Source organism: Mizuhopecten yessoensis, unplaced genomic scaffold, assembly GCF_002113885.1.
Source record: "Mizuhopecten yessoensis strain PY_sf001 unplaced genomic scaffold, ASM211388v2 scaffold9173, whole genome shotgun sequence".
Taxonomy (NCBI): Eukaryota; Metazoa; Mollusca; class Bivalvia; order Pectinida; family Pectinidae; genus Mizuhopecten; species Mizuhopecten yessoensis.
In genome coordinates, this window is record NW_018407915.1 from 97,928 (window position 1) to 115,874 (window position 17,947).

Consider the following 17,947-nt stretch of genomic DNA (forward strand, 5'->3'; position numbering starts at 1 on the left):
TCTATATATCAAAATGTCTGTCTGCCAGATTTCATAGAGAAGATATCTATATATCAAAATGTCTGTCTGCCAGATTTCATAGAGAAGATGTATATATATTAAAATGTCTGTCTGCCAGATTTCATAGAGAAGATGTATATATATTAAAATGTCCGTCTGTCAGATTTCATATTGAAGGGCTATGTCGGTGTTTTTGATGTTGGTATGTTTATTCTGGTGAAACAGTTATAGTGTATTCCAATCAATAGCTCATTAGACAAGTACCTTTTACAGGTAAACAGAAACACAACAGCTGGCACCACGGTCAGCTCTGTGGTCAGGCTGGCGGTCAATATGTACAGCATCGTTAATGAATTGTGTAAATACTCAGTCTAGCGCTGATTGTGGAGGCTGGCCGAAGTTCAGTGGGGATCAAACAGCCGCCCAGGACAATTCCGACCTGTTCAGGTCCGCCATGCAATAAAGACTTTGTATAACCAATCAGGTGTGAACCACACGGTTCCATTATTCATTCATTAGTATTGATTTGTGTTTGGTTACATAGAGTCTGTCTATGTAGTGTATGTAGGTAAAAGTTAGTTATATAAGTCTGTCAATGTAGTGTATGTAGGTTAAGGTTAGTTATATAAGCCTGTCTATGTAGTGTATGAAGGTAAAGGTTAGTTATATAAGTCTGTCTGTGTAGTGTATGTAGGTAAAGATTAGTTATATAAGTCTGTCTAGGAAATATATGTTTCTTAGTTATATAAGTCTGTCTATGTAATGTATGTAGGTAAAGGTTAGTTACATAAGTCTGTCTATGTAATGTATGTAGGTAAAGGTTAGTTATATGAGTCTGTCTATGTAGTGTATGAAGGTAAAGGTTAGTTATATAAGACTGTCTATGTAGTGTATGTAGGTAAAGGTTAGTTATATAAGTCTGTCTAGGAAATATATGTTTCTTAGTTGATGCTATGAGTACATTTGCAGGAAGGTAGTTTTCAGTTTAAGATTGTCCTTGGGCCACTTCATACATCATGTTTGCTGGAATTGAAAACTAGCATCACTGCTCCAAATCCTCTATACCTATAAACAAGCTAAACCTATAAACAAGCTATACCTATAAACAAGCTATACCTATAAACAAGCTATACCAAGCTATACCTATAAACAAGCTAAACCTATAAACAAGCTAAACCTATAAACAAGCTATACCTATAAATAATACATATACACAAGCTATACCTATACACAAGCTATACCCTATAAACAAGCTATACCTATAAACAAGCTATACCTATATACAAGCTATACCTATATAACTATAAACAAGCTATATCTATACACAAGCTATACCTAAAAACAAGCTATACCTATATACAAGCTATACCTATATACCTATAAACAAGCTATACCTATACACGAGCTATACCTATAAACAAGCTATACCTATACACAAGCTATACCTAAAAACAAGCTATACCCTATAAACAAGCTATACCTATAAACACGACTTTGATGGTCACCAACTGTTTGACAGTTGCCAGTTATTGCTGTGTAGACTTGGTTTGTTGTGTAGTGATGCCTCAACAGTTGTCTAAGTACCCCCTCACACACAGCAGCTCCACTCCACAGCAGCTCCTCTTCACCAAATTCTGTGATGTGTGGCTCCACGATGGTCCTCTGGCAGTCATGTGTGGCTCATTGCTAGCTCTCACTACCACAAAGCAGGCTAAGGGCTGGTGGTGCCACATAGCCTGAAGAACTCCAGCACACTCCTACACCTGCGCTCATGTCTGTATTATTCCTGGTAATAGACTTCATTAGCTTTCATCGCCTTGGTGACTGAGATTACAGGCCCATTGGGTCTCTTTCTTTAGTATTAGTTCTGGCTGACAGATAGCTGGGAGAATTGGCTGGTTTGAATGGTTAGCACTGTTACAATACATCAACCACTCTGACCTTTTGTCCTTGAGAGCTCTGTCTGGAAATAAAGCACAATATAGAAAGACTGAATTGGTGTCCTTGACCTTCGTACATCTTGTGTATCCCCGATCCCCCATCAGTTAGGATCCCCCATCAGTTACCGGTAGAAATGAATTGCACCATATGTAGATGACATGTCTATTGTTCTGGTTGGAAGGTCTGACGCTTGAAAGACAAAGCATGTAGCCCCTTTCACAGACAGACTCTTTGCTGTGTAGATATGGAGGACAGCGAGATACAATAGGTTACTGTGATAACAGGAACAATATGCAGCAGTTTGTGAAAGATAACATCATTTATATTGTTGGTCAAACTAATAACAGCTAAACTGAAGATGTTCAATGATATTGCTTTCAAATAATCTTAATAGGCGATTGACTTTGCTGATAAGGGATGAGAGTAAATCCTGATGTTTTTCTGATAAAAATGATAGTTGATCCTGATGCTTAATAAGCTCTGAGGGTAGAATTACAGATTGGCAGACTTTAGATATTTCTCCTCATTACTTAATTAACATGTACTCCATACATTCTGATTATGTTGCAAACTGTTTATTGGTGGTAAAACATGAAAGTTCAATGATAAGATCAGCAATTAACAATACAAATTAATAATTGGCATGATTTAATCATGAATTTTATGTCATCATTTTAATGTTTCAAACATATATTTTTTTTATCAATTTCACCTGTCTCAAAAATGAAACTTACATCTATTTGATCTGACTCAAACACATTTTTTTTTTTTTACCTGTCTCAAAAAAAGAATTTTATATCAATCTGACCTTGCTCAAACACGAAATTCAGTGTCGATCTAACCTGGCACAAACATATCTATGTCAGCAAACAACATAATGACAAAATCATTGCTTTGAAGCCAGCATGCGGACTACATATGCTACAGTGGTAACTGTAAATATTTAACAGCGCCTTACACCGTGCTGGTGGTATTGGTTACCACTAGTTCCCTAGCTCATGAATATTCCATGGCTACACACAGACCCAAGGTACACTGATGTCACAGGCTTCAACAATGACCTCCTCTTCAACAGATGGTGGCCTTTGCCATCAAATGAGAAAAGTAAACTGACTGACATTTTAATTGAAGCTTGCTGTAGACCTATCACAGGCTCTCAAAGAATTCAAACTTACACTTTGCCAAACGTTTTCTTTTGAAGAATTTTTCTGAACAATAGGTTCCACTTGCAGTTGATACTGAGGACAATTACTCAGGTCTTGTGTGTGTGTCAGACACTGCACGTCTCAGTTTGTCTGACAACTCCTGAAAGCCTGCACTTTTATCATGTTTGAACTAGGTGTGGTTTACAGAATTAATTTACTTTTTGCATATTGAAAGCTGTAGAAAGGGCTAATCAAATGTCTATACATCATTTAAGGAGAGCTGGTGAAATCCCTGCCTACCAATGTAAGTGATATAGGTACAATTGTTGGTCGTGGCCACTCATTCAATGTCTGACACGCCTCTGGTACAAAGTCCTACGACAATCTACACACCAATATGTGAAATGTCATTTGTCGCTTTAAATATAATGTCTATTTTATAAATCAATATTAGTTTGATGAAGAAAGAAATGTTTGATAATGTGAATTAAATGTGATACAGATTGCATGCCGTTGATAATTTTGAGCGTGACATTAGACTGGGTTATGGAGAAATAGTGAGACAAAACTCATTAACCTATTTACATTGGCTATTTTCCTGATGAGACCAAAAATGCCTCATTATAGCAAGTGTTAATTTTCCTTGCATTTCCATGGATAGCTTTTACCACAAATAAACCTGTGGAGTAATTGCTTTGCATCACAAAAAATAAACGTGGAGCGTGATTACTCGGTGGGCAGGTTCTTGTGGGGTGAGGTTGATCAGGATGATATAGACAGGTCTTTCTTGCCCACTGGACCCCAATATTACGATACCCACCTGAGTGCTGGGGTATATCCTATCTGACCCATGGGTCTGAAACATTATTGTGATGTCAGGAGTTCATAGTTCAGTGATTAGTGACATCACAGTAGTCTACAAGAAAAATAGCATTTTCACTCAAACTTTGACTAATTTTTTGCATTACTTTTATTAATTCTTTTTGTTTTTTGATAAGAAAGATAATCAAGAAATAAAATCACTAAGAATGAGCTGGGCATAGATCAGGTTTAAGGTCAAACTCTCGGGATGAAATATCAAGTAAACCTAATGAGTTTTTAGCTCACTTTGCCCTTGGCCAAGTCAGCTTATGCTGTGGTGCGGCGACCATTGTCCATCCGTCGTCCGGCATCAATATTTGACTTTTAAACATCTTCTTCTTAATTACCAAAAGGCATAGGGTGATGATATTTGGCCAGAAGCAAAGTGGGATAAAGGGCTACCAAATTTGTTAAAATAAATGACCTTCACCTATATTCAAGGTCACAGGGAGTCAAATATGTTAAAAACTTTAGACAATTCTTCTGAATAACCAAAATGCCCAGGGTAATGATATTTGGCCAGTAGCATACTGGAATAAAGGCCTACTAAGCTTATTCAAATGAATGACCCTCACCTATATTCAAGGTCACAGGGGTCAAATATGTTAAAAACTTAAAACAACTTCTTCTGAATATATAAAAGGCCAAGGGTGATGAAATTTGGCCAGTAGCATGCTGGGATGAAAGGCTACCAAGTTTGTTCAAATGAATGACCTTTGCCCACTTTCAAGGTCACATGGGTCAAATATGTTTACAATCTTTAAACAACTTCTTCTGAATAACCAAAATGCCCAGGATGATGATATTTTGCCAGAAGCATATTTTGATAAAAGGCTACCAAGTTTGTTCAAATGAATGAACTTGACTTATATTCAAGATCAAAGGGGTCAAATTTGATTAAAGCATTTAAATGATCTTTTCTGAATAACCAAAAGGCCCAGGTTGCTGATATTTGGCCAAAAGCATGCTTGGATTAAGCACTACCAAGTTTGTTCAAATGAAAGACCTTGACTTATATTCAAGATCACAGGGGTCAAATATGTCTGAAATCTTGAAACTACTTTTGAAGAATAACCAAAAGGTGCAGGATGTTGAAATTTTGCCAGTAGCATGCTTGGATGAAGGGCCATCAAGTTTGTTCATATGAATGACATTGCCCTCTTTCAAGATCACATTTGGTCAAATATGTATAAACCTTTAAATGATCTAATCTCAATAAAGAAAAGGTCAAGAATAGTGATATTTGGCATGTTGCATTCTGTGATATTAATACCAGGTGAAGATGCAGGCCCATTGGGCCTCTTGTTTGAATGTATTTTACTGTTACAATATTTTGTTGGAGTGAGTTTCTAAACAATATTTTGTTGGAGTGAGTTTCTAAGCATGATAAGGTATTTCTGTGAAAGTATGGGTAATCGGTGTATTGATCCCAGGTACTACCCTCGCACCATTGTATGTGTTTGAGATGTGTAACAGATAGACCTGGTATTACATGGGCGTCAGATAGTTGATACTGTAGAGGCATCATCGTCTGTTACCATCTAGGTCTGTCAGGGACAGGTAGATAGCACCGATAAAACTAACCTAAAATATCCTATTGGGTTCACCTGTTTACTTTTTGGACTGTGAAGTTTTAAGGCTATGGAAGATCTTTGTCCTAAATCAGATGTCACCCCAGATAAGAGCGTGGCCATTGCCACCTGCTTGCTGTGACCAGATAACCACACCTGAAAACAATAATGTTAAACCTGGTAATTACCCCCTCAAACACTCTTTATTATTCAATTAATCACTGCTCTGGAGCTGATCAGATGTGTGCGTGACATTTGTTTGGCCTTGTATGTGATTCCAGTTGACTTGATTCAATTATCCTATCCGTTTACCTGGGACAGTACCTGTGTAGTTTTCGGATCGTATAACCAGTTAATTGATTAGCAGAGATGTTATAACTACCAGCTATGTGCAGTGAGTTTACTGTGTGACACATTTCTATGATGTCACGGTACCTACAATAATACACCTGTGTCTGTCACCTGTGCTGTTCCCTACGATAATACACCTGTGTCTGGCACCTGTGCTGTTCCCTACAATAATATACCTGTGTCTGCAGTCACATGTGCTGTTCCCATGCACAATTCTTATGTCAAAGTATTTCAATTTTAAAAACCAGTTGAAAAGATTTGGTGTTTGGACACATTTCTGAAAGACCACTCTTTCAGAGTCTGTTCCACATGAGTTGATCTAAAACACAATCACTCCTGAAAACAAACTGCAATGTTATTCCCTATCTCACAATAATGATCTATAATATACAGGTAGAGTATGAATTATTAATGTGTTGTACAAGAGTAAACGGTAACCATTACAGTACATCAGTCATTACCAACTATTAGTCAAACATTGTCGACTCAGTCCTTGTCAGATCAGGCCTGGCTACCAAACGCTCCCCATCTCTTGGACTCCAGCCATTGATTGTATAAACTCATCAACAGACAAGACTCGACTCGTTCTGTTTCCTATCATCATTACACATCCTTGGTTGTAGACAGGTTTACATATTTCATGCAGAATTAACCTTTGGAAACACAATAGAGAAATGTCTGGAAACTGTATAGGCTAAAGAGGAACGCAGTATATTTAGTTACGGGATCTGTGGGATACCAGACTGCCTAACTGAATTTGTAGATATAAATAAAACAATTTACTTAATTGGAATTGTTGTTTGTTATTTGTTTAGGGCTGTTAGATTGAGATTGTTGGAGTTCCAGATCTATTAACGGTCCCATTAGACCAAGTCTATTGATTGTACAGATTGACACAACTCATAGACAATACTTCACATATCTACAAACCACAGCAAAATCTAATATCATCAACTCATAGACAATACTTCACATATCTACAAACCACAGCAAAATCTAATATCATCAACTCACAGACAATACTTCACATGACACAAACCACAGCAAAATCTAATATCATCAACTCATAGACAATACTTCACATGTCTACAATACTTCACATGACACAAACCACAGCAAAATCTAATATCACCTTCTCATAGACAATACTTCACATGACACAAACCACAGCAAAATCTAATATCATCAACTCATAGACAATACGTCACATGTCTACAAACCACAGCAAAATCTAATATCATCAACTCATAGACAATACTTCACATATCTACAAACCACAGCAAAATCTAATATCATCTTCTCATAGACAATACTTCACATGACACAAACCACAGCAAAATCTAATATCATCAACTCATAGACAATACTTCACATGTCTACAAACCACAGCAAAATCTAATATCATCAACTCATAGACAATACTTCACATGTCTACAAACCACAGCAAAATCTAATATCATCTACTCATAGACAATACTTCACATATCTACAATACTTCACATGACACAAACCACAGCAAAATCTAATATCATCAACTCATAGACAATACTTCACATATCCACAAACCACAGCAAAATCTAATATCATCAACTCATAGACAATACGTCACATGTCTACAAACCACAGCAAAATCTAATATTATCTTCTCATAGACAATACTTCACATATCTACAATACTTCACATGACACAAACCACAGCAAAATCTAATATCATCAACTCATAGACAATACTTCACATATCTACAAACCACAGCAAAATCTAATATCATCAACTCATAGACAATACGTCACATGTCTTCAAACCACAGCAAAATCTAATATTATCTTCTCATAGACAATACTTCACATATCTACAATACTTCACATGACACAAACCACAGCAAAATCTAATATCATCAACTCATAGACAATATGTCGCATGTCTACAAACCACAGCAAAATCTTATATCATCAACTCATAGACAATAATTCACATATCTACAAACCACAGCAAAATCTAATATCATCAACTCATAGACAATACGTCACATGTCTACAAACCACAGCAAAATCTAATATCATCAGACTCAGAAACACTACCTATCACCCCCAGTGACTCGCAAACCCCACACTCCAAGCGACTCACAAACAATCAGAACACTCCAAGTGACTCACAAACAAACCCCACACTCCCATTGACTCACAAACAATCCCCAAACTCCCTGTGACTTACAAACAAACCCCATACTTCAAGTGACTCACAAACAATCCCCACACTCCCTGTGACTCACAAACCAACTCATCACTCCAAGTGACTCACAAATGATCCCAACACTACCAGTGTCTCACAAACCCACTTAACATCAACTCATAGACAATACGTCACATGACACTCCTAGTGACTCACAAACAAACCCCACACTCCCAGTGACTCACAAACAAACCCCACACTCCAAGTGACTCACAAACTCCACACTCCCAGTGACTCACAAACAATCCCCACTCTCCAAGTGACTCACAAACTCCACATTCCCAGTGACTCACAAACTCCACACTCCAAGTGACTCACAAACAATTCCCACACTCACAGTGACTCGCAAACCCCCACAATCAAAGTGCCTCACAAACACCTACACTCAAAGTGACTCACAGACAAACTCCACACTCAAAAGTGACTCACAAGCAAACCCCACACTCACAGTGACTTACAAACAAACCCCACACTCTCAGTGACTCACAAACAATCCCCACACTTTTCCATTCAGTCACAAATTCAGCCAGCAGCTGTTTGTTCTCCTTCACTCCCTGAGTCATGGGAGTGTCCACTCTGGTGATGGGTATATTGACCTATCCTGACATCTCTGGCCTGAGTGTATTGGTATTGTAGTCCTGTTTATGCCACCATATGTCTCCAGGAGAAATGGCCACAACAAGTGCCATTCAGACCATTATCCTTCCTCCGTGGTGACGGTCTTGACAATATCTTGGGTTGGTATTACAACAGATCTAGCAATAAAGTTAGGGGATTAGGTATGTTCCATATTCATGAAAACAAAAACACACATCTATAAAAAGCACTAACAAATTGCTCTGGTCATGCTGTACAGCACAATGTCATGTGATTAAGTATCACCGTGTGGTCAAGAATGGCCAACCAGGGGATTAAAAGTGGCAGTAATACAGTTTATAGCCATATTGATTAGAAGAGGGGGAAATCTGGATGTCCAATGTATGGGGTACTGCTGCTAGCCTCGTAAACAGATCATACAATTATTTCCCAATTGCCAGGCTTGGATTTCCACTCACACTTGGGATGCCCTGTCTCTACAGACTCAGAAATCCAGGAGTTCCCCAACACCTTCCAGCATTGGGCAACATACATAGGGACTGTCAACACGCATTGATTCCCCATCCATTCTGGCTCATGAGAGAATTATTGATGAGCGTTGGGGCATCTTCGTATGTAGATAAAAGAAATATTTATCTCTCAGATTACCAAAGTTTGACGTTCCGTGGAGATCTCTTCTCATTTTAGCCGTATGACTTTCAGCTTTGTTCATCATAAATCTTGGAAGGTGCCAATGAGGATGGTTTTGGTTGGGTCACCTTTAATAGGCACTGAATCTGCAGACTAGAAAGACTATCAATCAAGTCTGTTGTGTAGGGTTAAAGGGAGCTGATTCATTCCCCTCCAGTAGGGTTGTCACAGGCTGATCAGGTCTGTTGTATAGGGTTAAAGGGAGCTGATTCATTCCTTTCTAGTAGGGTTGTCACAGGCTGATCATGTCTGTTGTATAGGGTTAAATGGAGCTGATTCATTCCCCTCCAGTAAGGTTGTCAAAGGCTGATCAGGTCTGTTGTATAGGGTTAAAGGGAGCTGATTCATTCCTTTCTAGTAGGGTTGTCACAGGCTGATCATGTCTGTTGTATAGGGTTAAAGGGAGCTGATTCATTCCCCTCTAGTAGGGTTGTCACGGGCTGATCAGGTCTGATGTATAGGGTTATTAGTGTTTGATCAGTCCTTTTGTGCACGATTATTAGATGTTGACCATGGATATCTGTAGCAGAGTTATTGGAGGTAGATCATGACCGCTATGTAGGGTTATTCGTGTTTAACCAGTCATGTTGTGTAGGGTTATTAGTGTTTGATCACTTCTGTTTTATAGGGTTATTTGACTTTGATTAGTACTATTATATAGGGCTATTTGTGTTTGATCAGTGCTGTTTTATAGGGTTATTAGTGTTTATCACTTCTGTTTTATAGGGTTATTTGACTTTGATCAGTCCTATTATATATGGCTATTGGTGTTTGATCAGTGTTGTTTTATAGGGTTATTGTATTTGATCAGTGCTGCGGTGTAGGGTTATTAGATTTTTATCAGTCCCCATGTATGTGGTTATCAGATGCTATGAGGTATTGTTTGTGTAAGATTAACTTTAGAATGGGCTAATAAGCTAATAACAGATGTGACAGATCAATTCAAACAAATCCAATGAAGATCAGATGTAGATTTAGGGGAGAGTTGCAATTATCCACATGGCTCGGTGCTTTTGTATTGGCTCCAAAGAATACATTTCAATCAAGAATGGCTTCTTGTTTTTTTTTCTAATTTGGATATAAATTGTGTCTGGGAATGTCATGGGGTCAATTAAGTAGATGTGGATTGATACTGGCCAGAGTTGGGCTGTCACTGTAATGGCTGTACTGAAGGAGGAATCAATTGCATAGACCTGTACTTTTAGTCCTACTATCTGTCTACATTCCTCCACATAAAGTACAGGTAGAATTGCAGACATCCAGCCATGAACCCACTACAGCACCACTAAGTACTGATCTGTAATTGGCTTGGTGTTCTGTGCGAGTGGGTAGGGGTAAGCCGCTGATTTATTCCGTCTATCCATCACCGCCAGTCACCAGGACGATGGCCTGATGAGAGAGGACAAACATAAGCTCTCACCATTTGTCTTGTCAAAATCTTTGTCTTGGAAAAATCCCTGTAGTTCTATTTGTGGAGTCCAGCAGGCCCATGACCAATATTAGTGTCCAGTGTGTGTGTCTTTTGCATAAAGGAATTAATAAAGATCAACAGCTGTTGTGATGATAGGGTTGTCTTTTAGGCTGAACGGCTCAGACTGGTCAGCGGGCTGACATCTGATCAGGACTAGCTGGTCAGCAGACTGGACACAAATGAAGGCAGAATATATTGTCATTACAAAGTAAGCAGTGTTAGGCTTGAGAACCAGGCAATGTGAACCCTCTGTCTGTGTGAACCCTCTGTCTGTGTGAATGTTTTGTCAGTATGAACCTGTCATTTAAAACCCTCTAACACTGAACCCTCTGTGTGTATGAACCCTGTCAATGTGAACCCTCTGTGTGTATGAACCCTGTCATTGTGAACCCTCTGTCTGTATGAACCCTGTCATTGTGAACCCTGTGTGTGTATGAACCCTGTCATTGTGAGCCCTCGGTCTGTATGAACCCTGTCATTGTGAACCCTCTGTGTGTATGAATTTTGTCGTTGTGAGCTCTGTGTGTGTATGAACCCTGTCAGTATGAACCATCTAACACTGAACCCTCTGTGTGTATGAACCCTGTCATTGTTAACCCTCTGTCTGTATGAACCCCCTGTCATTGTTAACCCTCTGTCTGTATGAACCCTCTGTCTTTGTGAACCCTCTGTCTATATGAACCCTGTCATTGTTAACCCTCTGTCTGTATGAACCCTCTGTCTTTGTGAACCCTCCATCAGTTTAAACCTGATTCCATCAAGAATCCTCTGTTTGCTGAATCTCATCAGTGTCAACCATATTATAATTCATCTGTTTGAACCCTACAAGTGACAGAATCTTATCCAATGCAATGAAAGAGATCATGTTGTCAAAACTGTAATTCAACCGTCATGATATGTTGATCAAATATGACTAAAATGTACAAAGAGATGACTTTGTTTATGGTAATTTGATAAGACAAAACTTTTTGAGGTTAAAAATTATGTTTTTTAATTTCTTGCCTTTAAATCTATATATTGCTTTTGTTGATAATGAAGGCTGTGGGAAATGAAACACTCTATATTGTGTGTACCTGGTTGGGTTTCCTCTGACACATGGAGGAGTCTCTTTAATGTTGTATGATATTTACTGTCTCAGTAAACTATGTAGATATTCTATCTTGTTGATGGTGTACAGACAACAATGCCCTGTGAAATAGACCACCTCTTCCTTCCTTTGTATGACAGAATTCAATTTCTCTTTTCAATTTAACGGTAGGGCTATTTCCTAACATGCACACAACAAGATGATGTTTAATTTTTTGTGACAATCTGATCATCGACAGATTTTCAGCATAAAAATGTCTTGTAGAAATTGGAAGTTTCTGCAGATCCTTATGGATAGAGGTCTCAGAAGGGCCTAGTTTATGTGTGGTGGTTTGAATACCCTACTGAGGGCCAACCCTATCACTTTGGCAAACTGAATTACACCAGCTTGTAATTGTCCCAATGGAAATCAAGCTTGCCTCCATTTTAAAAGCCAAACTTAAGTTTCTTATGGCTAGTGTTTGATGGCAGGATACATGTAGTAGGTTGGTAGTAACCAAGTGGTTTTATGATGTTCTGAGCCCTGGGACTCAAGGCTTAGCCTCCCATTGTTGATGGTATCTCTGCACCATGACAGGACAGACTAGCTCCCCGGTCTCCCTACTCAGTAAGTGTGCAGGATAGGGTGTCCTCAGGGGGACCATATGTCCGGCACCAGTTACCAGCTTGCCTTGGTTCAGTTTGTTTTACTACATCTGCAGAGGCTGGTCGGGGGATCTTCTTGCATGCTTCCATAGTTTTATTGAATTTCCAAGTATGGAATGATGTTTTATGATTCCAGTGATATTGTATCATGTTCTCCTAGATTGTTGTACTTTACCATTTCATACTCCAACATTGGATATGTATATATTGTAATCCAAACTACACAACTCTTCATCAATCTGCAGTTAAACCAATTGTCTTTCTGAATGAAATTTCTAAGCATCCATAAATAATTTGGTTATGCTTTTTATTGTACTCTTCATTCTTTTAGCAATAAGTGATCCATAATGCTTTGACTTGCTAAATTTGTCACTGATCTTCAGTATCAGACTACAATACTAGTCCTAGTAGGCAGAGATCTTCGATGTAGAAAGTTTGAGATGTAGACTAGTATTTTAGGTTTGGTTCACTCAGGTTTAAGTTTGAGATGTAGACTAGTATTTTGGTTTTGGTTCACTCAGGTTTAAGTTTGAGATGTAGACTAGTATTTTGGGTTTTGGTTCACTCAGGTTTAAGTTTTGATATGTAGACAAGTATTTTAGGTTTGGTTCACTCAAGTTTAAGTTTGAGATGTAGACTAGTATTTTGTTTTTGGTTCACTCTGGTTTAAGTTTGAGATGTAGACAGGTATTTTTGGTTTGGTTCACTCAGGTTTAAGTTTGTGATGTAGACTGATATTTTGGGTTTGGTTCACTCAGGTTTAAGTTTGAGATGTAGACTAGTATTTTAGGTTTGGTTCACTCAGGTTTAAGTTTTAGATGTAGACTGATATTTTGGTTTTGGTTCGCTCATATTTAAGTTTGAGATATAGACAAGTATTTCGGGTTTGTATCACTCATATTTAAGTTTGAGATGTAGGCTAATTTTGCTGCCATATACAGCATGTTTACGTCAGCCAACCTCTTTCTGATACAGTTACTTCAATAAAAAAGCATTTAGATGGAAATATAACAAGTCTTCTTCCATCATGCAAATTACATTTTTTTGGCATATTGGCCAAGAGGCAAGTTTGTGTAATGATACTATATGTGGTGTTGTGGGGGAATTGTATTGTCTGGTCTCACAGACCAGAGATCTAGTCACTGGAATACACTGCCATGTCTTCTTCAAACTCTTATTGATTTCCGTGAAAGTTTACATAATTGCTCATCAGACTTCAATCCTTATACTCAATTTTCATTTAAATTGCACTCATTTCCATGTGTTTGTCCCTGCAGTGGTCCTGTAAGGTGCTTACAGCACCCCCTCCTCCGTGCTGGCAGACAGTTACTAGGTTGCTCTGGCAGCTGTGTGCAGATTTACAGGGTTTTACTAATTACAGATTGCTTACACCAAAGTAAATGTTATTTGAATCTAGTTCTGATGAAGTGTTGCCAGAGGAATGAAGAGTTTTATTTTAAACTCGAATTTTTAGAAGAAATCAGGGCTGCTGTTCAATGTATAAGCTAAGTGCAGGGTGCACATCAGTGTATATGGCCCCACAGAGTCTCACTAACACTCCACACACCCAAATATTGCATGCAACAAAAATCCTGAGAAACAGCGACAAATCTTCTTTTGAAAACCAAATTTCCACAACACAGCATCAATAATATGATTGTTTGTAACCTTTTCAAAGATCAAATTTGATGCAAACTATCCTGATTAGTATACATGTATTTTAGGGTTGGTCTGAAATTAAGAATGGCTGGAAATTGTCTTAACTCTTCTTGCAAGAGTAATACAGGTTTTGGCAAAACCTGACATAATATTGCTCTCATAACAGACCCTGACCCGGTTCCATTATCTTTACTGGAATATTAATAAAGGTTTCCCCTAGTCTCTAATCTGGATTGATTGGCCTATTTGAATTTTGAGTTTATATAATTCTTGATCGAAATTGGATCTTCCTTGCCCGTAAAGGTTTCAGTAAAATACTGGGTTTAGTTGAGTGACATAGTGATTTCATCATCTCACGAATGAAGCAAAAATTATATACTGATAAAAAATACTGAATACGCTACAGGTTTCCTCTCAGTGTATATATACCATCATCTTGGTAGCCTCACCACTATAATTCAAACCCGTACCTTTTGATTACTGTCCGAAACTGGATATACAATATGAATATGCAGAAACTGTTCCCTTAGTAACGCAAGACCATGTGAGGGCAGCCAATGACTGGGTAGGGATATATGTAGTATAGCATGTAGCAGTAGATGATTTATAGTCCTGTAGCAAAGACCCTGGACATCTACTGGACCTTAACGTGTACAAACATTGTCATGCTACAGAAACATTACTTCCAGTCGGCCAGCCCGTCACATTGTTCTACATTATAATGGTTTATAGTCATGTACTCTTCCATTTCTTAGAAATCATTTCCAAGCAATTAGCATTTCCAAATAGGAGCTGGCCATCGCCACAATCAAAAGTCAGAGCTGACCATGAGGACAATAGATAGTGTGGAATCAATATAAGTGGTCATGCGGTGTGTTTGACCCTTGTCACAACCAATTGTCGTCAGAATTTGTGTGTTTCAGTGGTCAGTAATAAGAGGTTAAAGCGATAGTCATCACTGGTAATTACTGGGACAGCAGGTGAAACAGAAACCTGTAATTATCTCCCCTTGTCTGTGGAGTAATCAGCACCAGTGATCACTGGCCTGTCTTCATGCTCCAGGTCGACATTCACTCCTCCAGATAACACATAAGTTACAAATCTAAATGTGTTACATATTTTGGAAGATTGCTGAGTTTCTTGTTGTTGTCAGATACAAATACCATGTAACATAATAAAGAATGTTTTTCCCGACCAACGGTACAGTAGGAATGATGGGTATATATGGGGTATAGTGATATATGACCTCTACTCTTGTGGAGACATAAATCCCAAACAGAACACATTTAACATTGACAATTCCTCCTGTAAAGCCATATTGTGTGGTACACTGTGTCTCTTTGAAGCCATTTTGTGTGGTACATTGTAAGATTTTGACTAAATTTGGTCTGGATCATCTTTAGGCCAAAGGGGCTCCATTTTGTATAAACGGTGGTTGTGGCTCCCTGGGGGCAGAGGGGCGGGACCCAACCGAATAGTGGAAATAGAGGTAAAACCTTTAAAATCCTTCTTCTACCATAGGGATTAAGGGATTTTATCCCAATTTAGTCGGGAGCATCCTTGGGCCAAGGGAACTCAATTTTGTATAAATGGTGGGTCTGGCCCCCTGGGGGCTGAGAGGCGGAGCCCAATAGGGGAAATATAGCAAATTCTTTAAAATCCTTCTTCTTCTGTAGGAATGAAAGAATTTGTTCCATATTTGGTTAGAAGCATCCTTGGGGGAAGGGGAACAAATTTTGTATAAATGGTGGGTCTGGCCCCCCTTGGGGCTGAGGGGCGGGGCCGGATAGGGGAAATATAGCAAATTCTTTAAAATACTTCTTCTTCTGTAGGAATGAAAGGATTTGTTCCATATTTGGTCTGAAGCATCTTTGGGTTAAGGGAAACCATTTTTATATAAACCGTGGGTCTGGCCCCCCTGGGGCCTGAGGGGCGGTGCCAAATAGGGAAAATATAGCAAATTCTTTAAAATCCTTCTTCTGAAGGAATGAAAGGATTTGGTCCATATTGAGCCTGAAGCATTCTTGCGTGAAGGGGAACCAATTTTGTATAAACTATGGATCTGGCCCCCTGGTGGTTGAGGGGCGGTGCCAAATAGGGAAAATGTACCAAATTCTTTAAAATCCTTTTTTTTCTGTAGGATTCAAAGGATTTGTTCCATATTTGGTTTGATCCATCCTTGGGTAAAGGGGAATCAATTTTGTATAAACCGTGGGTCTGGCCCGCAAGGGGCCTGAGGAGCGGGGCCCAATAGAGGAAACATAGCAAATTATTCTTCATAATCCTTCTTCTTCTGTAGGAATGAAAGGTTTTGGTCCATATTTGGTGTGGAGCATCCTTGGGTAAAGGGGAACCAATTTTGTATAAACGGTGGATGTGGCCCCCTGGGACCTGAGGGGCAGAGCCCAATAGGGGAAATAGAAGTAAAACCTTTAAAATTCTTCTTCTACCGTAGGGATTAAGGGATTTTATCCTAATTTCGTCTGGAGCATCCTTGAGCCAAGGGGTCTCAATTTTGTATAAACTGTTGGTATGACCCCCCTAGGGGCATAGGGGTGGGGCTCTGTTTTAAGTTGGTTCTCGCTATATCTCAAGTACTGGATGGATCTTTCTGAAATTTCATATGTACTTACAGCACCTACCATGGAGTGCTATATCTTTACTTCATACTAATTATTTTAAACATATTCAGGTGAGCGATACAGGCCCTCTGGGCCTCTTGTTGAATTTTAGATTATGTTTTATCAAATTAAATTAATAGATTATGTTTCATTACAGATAAGATATGGAGCCTTTACATGGAAGCTTGCCTGGATCTGGTTCAAATGGAGTTCCCCAAGAAAACACCTTTACCTGAATGGGTTGGTATTGTAGGGTATTGATGTGTTTTCTTCCATTTTCTATTATTGCGTTGATTCGGCCTGTAATTGGCCAGTATTGTGAGCATTGATTTGTCAATCAAGTGGTATTATCCGAGCAACTATAGAAATAGGTACATTACTCTTGAGGCATTATAGATGTTTTGCTACCTCTAATGTTATGTAAAGTTCCCCCACTTAATGAGGAGGAACTCTCTATTTAGAGGGAGTCGGCCATTGTCGAGCTGTGGTGGGGCGAGTGAAGTGTATTGTACCTGTTGGGCTGGGATGCCACCTATACCCGGCCTCTGTGCTCTATAAATATGGGCCGATTGTCTGAAGGACCGTGTGGAGGACGAGTGCATACTTCCCCTCCCATCAATCCGCAATGACAAACGGCCATATTGACATGGATCAGAAAATCAGCCCACTATTGTCCTCAACAAACCCAACTGACAGTTTCTCACATTCTCAGAGTTATCAACTTCAATGATTTCTATTGGGCTTGTCTATAACGATTGTGTGATGGTAGTACAGGGATACAGACCCCGTATCACATGTTAATGGGCCGGGGTCATTCATGTCCTGTTACCTCTGACAGACGCTGTTTTCTCTCACCTTTATTGCTGGTCAAATCCCTATTATACCACCTGATAGAAGTTGTTTTATTTCTCAGGTGAGCCTTGATGTATTGTGTTTCCGTCAGCCTGATCAGTTTATACCGTTAAAGCTGGTTCATTCATCCCCTGTATGTACTGTCACATGACATTCATCCCCTAGATGTACTGTCACATGACATTCATCCCCAAGATGTACTGTCACATGACATTCATCCCCTAGAT

The 17,947-nt window shown here is 38.9% G+C and overlaps 1 protein-coding gene across 1 annotated transcript in view; it reads left to right on the forward strand.

The window, feature by feature from the left end:
- The window catches only part of LOC110457523 (U3 small nucleolar RNA-associated protein 6 homolog), a gene marked incomplete at its 5' end in the record, with an annotated part of 114,860 nt that extends 97,731 nt beyond the window's left edge, over positions 1-17,129 (forward strand). Inside the window, one exon of the mRNA XM_021508847.1 lies at positions 17,026-17,129. Coding sequence (XP_021364522.1) covers positions 17,026-17,129 — 104 coding nt within the window. The remainder of the gene's footprint in view (positions 1-17,025) is intronic.
- Positions 17,130-17,947: the final 818 nt, after the last annotated feature.